Source organism: Heteronotia binoei, chromosome 15 (genome assembly GCF_032191835.1).
Source record: "Heteronotia binoei isolate CCM8104 ecotype False Entrance Well chromosome 15, APGP_CSIRO_Hbin_v1, whole genome shotgun sequence".
Taxonomy (NCBI): Eukaryota; Metazoa; Chordata; class Lepidosauria; order Squamata; family Gekkonidae; genus Heteronotia; species Heteronotia binoei.
This window is the reverse complement of record NC_083237.1, coordinates 66643708-66653217: the sequence shown is the minus strand read 5'-3', so window position 1 is coordinate 66653217 and position 9510 is coordinate 66643708. Positions and strand designations below refer to the sequence as shown.

Below are 9510 nucleotides of genomic sequence, written 5' to 3'. Positions count from 1 at the left end.
CGGGAATGCAGGGTGGCCGGGCAGCCCCCTCGAGCTCTGGCAGCCCCTAGCCCAGAGGGAGGGAGAAGCCTTGAGTCTAGGCTTGCCAAGCCCAATTTAAGAAATATCTGGAGACTTTGGGGGGTGGAGCCAGGGGACTTTGGGGGTGGAGCCAGGGGACTTTGGGGGTGGGGTCAGGACACCTTGGGGGTGGAGCCAAGATCAAGGCTGTGACAAGCATCATTGCACTCCAAAGGGAGTTCTGGGTATCGCATTTAAAGGGACGGCGCACCTTTTCAATGCCTTCCTTCCATAGGACATAGTGAAGGATAGGGGCACCTTCTTTTGGGGCTCATAGAATCGGACCCCCTGGTCCAATCGTTTTGAAACTTGGGGGATATTTTGGGGAGAGGCACTAGATGCTGTACTGAACATTTGGTGCCTCTAGCTCAAAAACAGCCCCCCCCCCCGAGCCCCAGATACCCGTGAATCAGTTCTCCATTATTTTCTATGAGAATAAATCTCCATAGGGAATGGTAGAGTTCCCAGCGGACATTTCCCTCCCCTCCTCCTGCTTTATTTTGGCGGAAGGTCTTAAAGTCCACAAGTCGAATGCAATTCTCTGCTGGAAGCCCTCTGATGTGCACCTGAAAATGCCAGTGCAAGAGGAACCAGTTTCAGTCCTACAACCCACTGGGGCCTGGCCCCTTGAAAGGGGGCTTTGGGCCTCTTGCCCCCCATCCCAGGGCTGCCCCTCTCCCTCCCATTCCAGTGCAATTTAATTGCACAGGAGGGACACCCAAGAGCAGCTGCTGCCCATCCCACACCATTTAAAGGGCAAGCCAATCATCTTATTGGCTGACTCTAAATCACACAGGGAAGGGGAGGAAGAGGGGTGCACCCAGCTTCCTGCTCTCACCCCCATGGCCCCCTCCCCCCATGGGCCCTAGCTATGGGGCTGCCTACAACCTTTGTCAGTTAATGGATTCACAGCTATCCAACAAATAATGACATTCAAAATGCATTCAGCACTCCACTCTATTTGCCCAATAATGGTATTCTCACATTGCCAAAACTTACCCCATTATTCCCTGGGAGTACCAGTCCAGAATAAAGTGTAGCATTATTCCCTGGGAGTACCAGTCCAGAATAAAGTCAACCACAGTTGACACAGTGTGCCATAGCAATAAAAAAGGCCAACGCCATGCTGGGAATTATTAGGAAGGGAATTGAAAACAAATCAGCCAGTATCATAATGCCCCTGTATAAACCGATGGCGTGGTCTCATTTGCAGTACTGTGTACAAATCTGGTCACCAGACCTCAAAAAAGATATTATAGCATTGGAAAAAGTGCAGAAAAGGGCAAGTAGAATGATTAAAGGGTCGGAACACTTTCTCTATGAAGAAAGGTTAAAACGCTTGGGGCTCTTTCGCTTAGAGAAGCATTGACTGCAAGGTGACATGATAGTGGTTTACAAGATTATGCATGGGATAGGAAAGGTAAAGAAGTACTTTTCTCCCTTTCTCACATGAGAGAAGATAGAAGAAGAAGATATTGGATTTTATCCCGCTCTCCACTCCGAAGAGTCTCAGAGCGGCTCACAATCTCCTTTAACTTCCTCCCCCACAACAGACACCCTGTGAGGTGGGTGGGGCTGGAGAGAGCTCTCACAGCAGCTGCCCTTTCAAGGACAACCTCTGCCAGAGCTATGGCTGACCCAAGGCCATGCTAGCAGGTGCAAGTGGAGGAGTGGGGAATCAAACCCAGTTCTCCCAGATAAGAGTCCGCACACTTAACCACTACACCAAACTCGTGGACATTTAATGAAATTGCTGAGCAGTTGGGTTAGAACTGATAAAAGGAAGTCCTTCTTTGATTAACATGTGGAATTCACTGCCACAGGAGGTGGCAGCGGCTACAAGCATAGCCAGCTTCAAGAGGGGATTGAATTAAGCATATGGAGCAGAGGTCCATCAGTGGCTATTAGCCACAGCTTATCGTTGGAACTCTCTGACGCAGTGATGCTCTGTATTCTTGGTGCTTGTGGGGGGGCAACAGTGGGAGGGCTTCTAGTGTCCTGGCCCCACTGGTGGACCTCCTGATGGCACTTGGTTTTTTTGGCCCCTGTGTGACACAGTGTTGGACTGGATGGCCCATTGGCCTGATCCAACATGGCTTCTCTGATGTGCTTATGTCCGGGGCAGTGATGCTCTGTATTCTTGGTGCTTGCGGGGGCACAGTGGGAGGGCTTCTAGAGTCCTGGCCCCACTGGTGGACCTCCTGATGGCACCTGGGGTTTTTGGCCCCTGTGTGACCCAGAGTGTTGGACTGGATGGGCCATTGGCCTGATCCAACAGGGCTTCTCTGATGTGCTTATGTATCAGAAATATATTCAAAATAATCTTTATTTTTACTGGGGGGAGGGGCTTATGCAACATGCCCCCACGATGCAGCAATGAGGGAGGGAGGCCGAGTGGAGCGAAGGCGGCTGGGTGGCCGTCGGGGCAGAAAACGAGGCGGCTGCAATCCGGGCAACAGGAGGGAAGGAGCCTCGACCACGCGGGCAGCAGCAGCCAGGGGCCCGCTCCCTCCCCTCCGCTCCGGGCAGGCGGCGCTGCTTCTTCCATGCGGGCCATGGGGGCTTCCTTGCGCCATCGAGGGGAGGGAGAAGGCCGGGCTGCTCGGGCAGGAGAATGGCCGCCGGGCTGCTGCTGCCGCTGCTGCTGCTTTCCCTCCTGCACAGAGGTAGGTAGGTAGGTAGGCAGGCTGGGCGCTGCTGAAGGGCTGGGGCCGTCGGTGGCCTCGAGGGCTGCCTCCCCCGGCGGCGGGAGGGCTGGCTGGCGGGTCGAGGGGCCTGCAGGCCTCGGCGGCAGCAGCAGGGAGGAGCGCCGCTCCCCGCCTCGCCGCCCTCGGGCTGCCCAGGCGGCGGCCAAAGACGCGCAGCTGCAGCGTGGCTCTCGGCGCCCCCTGCAGTCGCGCTTCTGGCGGGGCGGGCAGCAGGCAGCCGAGCTCCCCCTGCCCCGCTCCCGTGGCTTCTTCGTCCTCCCCTGGCCGGCCGGCCGGCAAAAACAGGCTCTGTCCGGGAAGGCTGCGCAGCGCAGGAGTCACACAAGGCTCCTGTTCTTTGGGCTGCAGCAGAAGGCGGCGGCTCAGCTGACTCCTCGGCATCCTTTCGCCTCCCCCCTCCCTCCCTCCCTCCCGCAGGGTTGCCAAGTCCAATTCAAGAAATATCTGGGGACTTTGGGGGTGGAGCCAGGAGACTTTGGGGGCGGAGCCAGGAGACTTTGGGGGGTGGAGCCAGGAACAAGGGTGTGGCAAGCATCATTGAACTCCAAAGGGAGTGCTGGCCGTCACATTTAAAGGGACTGCGCACCTTTTTAAATGCCGTCCTTCCATAGGAAATAATGAAGGCTAGGGGCACCTTCTTTTGGGGCTCATAGAATTGGGCCCCTTGGTCCAATCTTTTTGAATCTTGGTAGGTATTTTGGGGAGAGGCACTAGATGCTATACTGAAAATGTGGTGCCTCTATCTAAAAAACCAGCCCCCCCAGAGCCCCCGATACCCGTGGATCAATTTCCCATAATTCCCTATGGGAATTGTTCATGGAGGTGCATGATAGCTGTGGGGGCCGGCTTCCCCCGCTGGCCAGCTGGCTGGGGGAGGGGGGGAAGCCTGTAAAACCAGGGGATCCCCCTCTGGGACCTGGGGATTGGGAAGCCTCCCCTCCCCTGTGTGGAGCTAAGAAAGTGACCGGTTAAAGTACAGGGGAATAATTAAACACACCCACACCCAATTGCAAAGGGACAGTTTCCAGCTTTCCTGACAAGCGGATGCTTGAGCTCTGGCTTTTACATTATTGTCCCCATTATCTTACCTTACAATTATGCAATTTTGCTTCCCCACGTCCCTCCCCCCCTTTTTTTTTTTGCTTTGGTGTTTCATTTTTAAAGAGCAGGTCCTCTAAGTTGCAATCAGATTTCTTAAAAATTGCATGATTTGGAGCCACAGTTTTTTTAAATTTGAATTCTAATATAGCAATCCCATAGAAGAATATCTCACAGTTGATCTTAGAGGAAAGGAGCTGATATGTGCTCACAGTGACTTCAGATATGTTAGCCCACACTAGTACATTTGCTGTGGGTTTTCTCTCCTGGAGTTGGTTGACATCCTTCCAGAGCGCAGCTGGCCCATGGGGTTGGGTCACAGGTAAGCCAGCCCAAAGAACAAAGAAGCTCCCAGCTGTGACCAGAACTAGCTTCCTAGCAGCCCAGCCACAGAGAGGAGCTTGGGAGGCCCTTTCCTCTCCAGCAATTTCACAAACACAGAGAAGGAAGAAGAAACTGAAACAATTCTGTACTAAAAGGGACCAGTCTGGGGGGAAGCACATGGAAATAGCTTTTTCCTACTATCACACTTTTCCCTCCCCGCCCCCCATGAAGGGCAAGAGCCTCAAAATGAAGGGGGGGGGGAATAGAAACAGCCATTTGCAGCCTTTTTGTGCCCACCCTTCTCTTTTGTCCCACAGGAGGAGGCACAGAGCTGAATCAGATGACCTACAGCGACGCTGAAGATGAAAGTAAGAGAACCACATCCAGTGGGAATGGAGAGGCCCGTCCTGTGCGGAACTCAAACCTCACCTTCTTTTCCCTGAAGTTTTGCTACCTTTCGTATGCTAGCTTTTACTACATTTCTTATACTCTTCAGCACTTGGGATTTCACCAGGCATAGTTGTTTGGGGGTAAAGATGCAGATGTACAGTGCACCAGCTGTATTTCTGTTCACCAGAAATTAATGTACAAAAGACAAATGAATCCCTCCTGAAAAGAGAACCCAGTTTTTTGCTTAGACAAATGTTAACAAATTCCTCACTCTGTTATGGGGATATCAAATAAGGGCCATGGAATTCTTCCATGTCACTTTGTGTCTCTCACCCCCTGCCAGATTTAGGAAGTCCCAATTCTTTGAGGTGGCTTAAGGCTTTAGGATTAGTAGGATGAAGTTATGTACCTTAGGAAGGGAGGGAGACTTAAGCACTTGATGAAAAAGATGAGATGTGGGGGGGGGGGGGGGAGAATTGCCATCTAGTCATAGCCAACATACAGATTTAGGTGGGTAGCAGTGTCGGTCTGAAGCAACAGATCAAAGTTAGCATCCAGCGGCACAGTTTAATCCTGGATATAAGGTAGGTATAAACTTCATATCTGATGAATTGTGCATGCAAACAAAAGCTTATATCCAGAACTAAACTTAGTTTATTGGTCCTTCTGGACTCATACGTTGCTCTATAACCAAATTAAAGCAACCCTAGCAAGGAGCTTTCAAGGCAAGTGAGAAACAGAGGCATTGCATGCAATATGTAATGAAATTGCAGAGATTAAAAAAAAAACCTGGTAGATTCCTGGGGAATGTCAGTGACTGTTAGTGCTGGTGATGAGGAATGCATGCTTTGCTGTCAGAAGTGGGGCACCCTTCCCCCCCCCCCCACGCACCCACACTGATTAGCCTGGGTGTGAGAGAAACAAACGTTGAAAGCAGTTTGGAAGGACTGATCTGCTGTTGGAAACTCTTCCCCAGTTCCAAGTGTATGGTAAACTGAGTGGTAACTTCTCCCTGCAGCGAACTTTGTTCTTCACCAGTGCTTCATCAGTGCTTAAATGTGAGTCAGGTTTGTCATGTCTTCTCTACAAATTTCTCATGGGGCATCTGCCTGGACACTGCTGGAGTCAGAGTGCTGCCTTAGATGTGGGAAGTCATGTGAGCGGATACTGGCTCCCTCTCAGCTTACATCAGTCATGGAACCAGACACAGAAGGGCAAGACTTCTCCCCTATAAACAGTAATTGAATTGTATAATTCACTGCCAGTAGAGATAGTGATGGCCACAAGCACAGGTAGCTTGAAGAAAGAACTAGATTCATGGAAGTCATTCATCATGTGGTGAATAAAGGGAACCTTCACATGCAGAGGCCATAAACCTCTGAAACCGACTGCTGAGAGGCAGAATCAAGGGCTGGATGAGGCTTGCACTTCTCCCCATGTTTGTTAACCCTCCAGGGCAACTGGTTGGCAGTTGTGTGGAACAGGACGCTGGTTTCATCCAGCAAAGCTCTTCTTACATTTTTACCTTTCCTCAGGAAACTAAAGCTATGGAAAAGGGATCCCAACCCTAACACTATCTCTTCCTAACTTTTTCTCTTCCTAACTTCTTTCTTTTTCTTCCAGCTTCCTACTTATATTCAGATGAAGAAGGTGAGAAGTATTCTACATCCAATGCATAGCTTATTTATGGAATTCACTGCGACAAGATGTAGTCATGGCAGGTGATTGCAATAGCATCAGAAAAGGTTTAGACAAATCCATGGAAAAAGATAGGCTTATCCATAGGTAGGGCTTTGCCTTCTCCGCTAAGTAGCACCTCCATGCCCAGAAGCAGAATGACTACCAGTGGCTGAGGCACAGATGCCAAGGGTACACTACAGCACTGAGGTAGCTTCTCATTCCCTCTCACCTTCTGCCAATGAAGCTTTTCCCCCCAAGACTGACCTTCATTTTTCCTACTAGGTCTTTATGAAGAGGAGAATCAAGCAAACGATTGTGGGAATGGCTATTATGACCAGATAGCCTTGGTCTGCTGGCCCAAGTTTCATGCTACCATCATGGCTACAGCAGAGGATAGCCGGTGCCTCTGGGAAACAATTGGCAGGTACAGACTTCAGATGGGCGTAGTAACTATGATTGTCAGAGTAATTGGAACCTAGTGGAACTACCTGTGGAATTCACTGCCACAGGAGGTGGTGGCGGCCACAAGCATAGCCACCTTCAAGAGGGGTTTAGATAAAAATATGGAGCAGAGGTCCATCAGTGGCTATTAGCCACAGTGTGTGTGTGTGTGTGTATAAAATTTTTTGCCACTGTGTGACACAGAGTGTTGGACTGGATGGGCCATTGGCCTGATCCAACATGGCTTCTCTTATGTTCTTACTGCAGTAGCCCCCCCGTTCAACCAGCTGAAATTGGTTTTCTCATTTCTCAAATGAAGAACAGTACAGATTTAATTCCCTCAGAACTTTTCAAAGCCAATATCTCATGGTGGAAGGATAATACACTGGCAACTGTATTCACTCAGATAAATACAACTTGATTTTTGCCACTTGCTTGGAAGCATGCTTTCATAATACCAGCTTATAAAGAAAGAGACAAAGCAGACCCATCCAACTACAGGCCAGTCAGCCTTTTATCAGTGGCTGGGCCTTGATTACCAACTCAGGGACTGGCTGAAGATGAATAAAATCCTTGGAAGGGAACAGGATGGTTTTGGGCAAAGGGCTGGTACAGATGGATCATTTTCTGACATTACAATTCTTACTCTATGTAAAACCAAGAGTTGGGATCCTTGCTACTGCCTTCATGGATTTGGTGGCTTTTGATACCATGCTCTGTGCCGAATTGTGACACAAGCTAAAACGAATATCGGTTGTCAAGAGACTGTTGGCTTTGATTGAGATTCTGTATTCTAATCCCACTGTGCAAGGCCGCTATGGATTAGAAAGACAACTTTCAAACGTAATTTTCCAGCAGCGGGGAGTGTGCCAGGGGTGTGTGCTGGCCCCTTTAGATATCAACAATATGATTTCTGCAGTCTTCCCAGGACTGTTATTCTCCATCCATTGCTAACATTAAAGCTTATCCTACTTTTTGCTGATGATGCAGTTCTTCTACTGTCTTCTCTGATGGAGGCTTTTGTCTCTTACTGTCTGGAAGAACGCCTGATAGTTAACTATCAAAAATCCAAGGCAATTGTTTTTGGGGGGAAATCTCATGTCCACCACGTGGAAAATTCATGGTGATGATACCGAGGAGGTCCCCTACTTTTCATATTTAGGGGTTTGGTTTGACCAGAGATTAACTTGGTTAGTGCAAGCTGCTCATGTTAAAAGATTGTGCTATAAGAAGGATGACAGTATTCAAAAGCAACACAAATAATATACATACTGCAATAAGATGCTTTCAAGTTTATAAAGATCCAAGTATGCAAGCAGCTTTTGTGTGCAATTATTCAGTATTATAAACAAAAATAAAAGTGACCATAAATAATTCAACAACAGGTACAAAAATATCTGGATCTATACACTCTTCATCATACAGGTAAGTTCAAAAAATGTCTACCAGTCCACAAAGACCTATTTAGTGCAAATTATATCAAAAATCTTCTTCAGTGAGCCTGCTTAAATTGTATGTAAATATATACAGGCAGAGTTTATTCTTAGTATAACAATTTGAAGTCAATTCCACTTGGATTAAAAAAAAACAGTCATGGGCACCATATAACCTTAAAACATGAATTACAACATTAATGGAGAGAAGTTCTGATTAATGTTTTAAGAAGGTTATATGGTGCCCATGAGTAAGATTGGTTTTTTTTTTTAAATCCAAGTAGAATTAACTTCAAACAAATTGTTATAGTGAGAATAAACTCTGCCTGTATATATTAAGATACATTTCAAGCAGGCTTACTGAAGAAGCTGACCGAAACGAGAACAGTCATTGCCTAGAATTTCTCATATGACTGAGTCTTCTGGCGGATTATTTTTGACAAAATGTGCACTAAATCGGTCTTTGTGCTATGTTTCTGTTAGAAATCCCTGAGGTGGCTTGAGCCACCCACCCCTAGCCTCTCGCTGCTTTAGAAATTAATGATTTAGGATTAGGACAGGAGAAATGAGAACAGCGGATGGGCCAACACAGAGGAAGAACTTGTTTGAGCAGGAGGAGGCGTTCTGTCTTGGTTAGGTGGTGGCTGCCATTCCTCAGAACCACTCTGTTTTCTTCCTTTGCAGCACGTACAGCGAGCTTACCATTTGTGCCGGGCTGCTGGCTGAAAGCATGGGCTGCCCCTGGTCTGGCTCCAACAGGGATGCCTTCTTCATGAGTATCCACACGGAGTACTTTGCCAGCTGCATGCTGCCCCTTGATGCCACAGACCACCAGCTGCCTACAGGAACTATCGTAGCCTTGGCTGCCCTGCCTGCCTGTCTGGTGCCCCTTTCTGTCACCCTCACCCTTCGAAGGACATGAAGGCCTGGTTCTGCCCCACTGACTTGCAGCGAACAAGAACTCCTGGGACCGGCTGCTGCTTTCATTTAGAATAGCATGGGAACAACTGAGGGAGGGGGCTGATAACCAAGACTGTATGAGGGGACTGGTGCACTGGGATCCTTTCTTGTGGTACCTCGTACTACTGCTGTGTGGTCATTTGTACTCAGTAAAATGGTATGTAGCATCTCACTACCCCCTTCTCCACCACAAATAAAACCAGTAAGCATCCAAATCTCTCAAGCGGTAAGTTCCTCTGGTTGCAACTGTGCCAACAGCGTGTTGAATGCATCTGTGTATCTCCCTGCATACAGTATGTGCAAAATTTGCTCCCCTGAATTCCTGCCACACCTCAGTCTGTTTGACTGAGACTAAAATGTATAAAATCTCCAGTAGTTCACTAGGCTACTGGCTGCATCCTAAGAAAGCAAAATGT

General features: G+C 48.5%; 1 protein-coding gene across 2 annotated transcripts; it reads left to right on the top strand.

The window, feature by feature from the left end:
* The first annotated feature begins 2488 nt into the window (after window positions 1-2488).
* LOC132584032 (receptor activity-modifying protein 1-like) lies at window positions 2489-9309 on the top strand. 2 transcript variants are annotated; one of them, XM_060255806.1, is made up of 4 exons: window positions 2489-2726; window positions 4508-4558; window positions 6543-6684; window positions 8819-9309. In XM_060255806.1, exons 1-4 carry the CDS (start codon window positions 2675-2677, stop codon window positions 9054-9056), a joined length of 483 nt encoding a protein of 160 aa, XP_060111789.1. In that variant the 5' UTR covers window positions 2489-2674; the 3' UTR covers window positions 9057-9309. The 2 variants fall into 2 exon arrangements, with proteins under 2 accessions (XP_060111789.1, XP_060111788.1); XM_060255805.1 differs by lacking the exon at window positions 2489-2726 and adding an exon at window positions 4018-4188.
* Window positions 9310-9510: the final 201 nt, after the last annotated feature.

What these genes read in the sequence shown, in the direction of transcription:
- LOC132584032 (XM_060255805.1), top strand. Translation starts at nt 4,092, where the DNA reads ATGTTAGCCCACACTAGTACATTTGCTGTGGGTTTTCTCTCCTGGAGT. An exon ending in CCCATGGGGTTGGGTCACAG is followed by an intron (nt 4,189 to 4,507) that starts GTAAGCCAGCCC and finishes TTTGTCCCACAG; the next exon opens with GAGGAGGCACAGAGCTGAAT. An exon ending in CTCTGGGAAACAATTGGCAG is followed by an intron (nt 6,685 to 8,818) that starts GTACAGACTTCA and finishes CTTCCTTTGCAG; the next exon opens with CACGTACAGCGAGCTTACCA.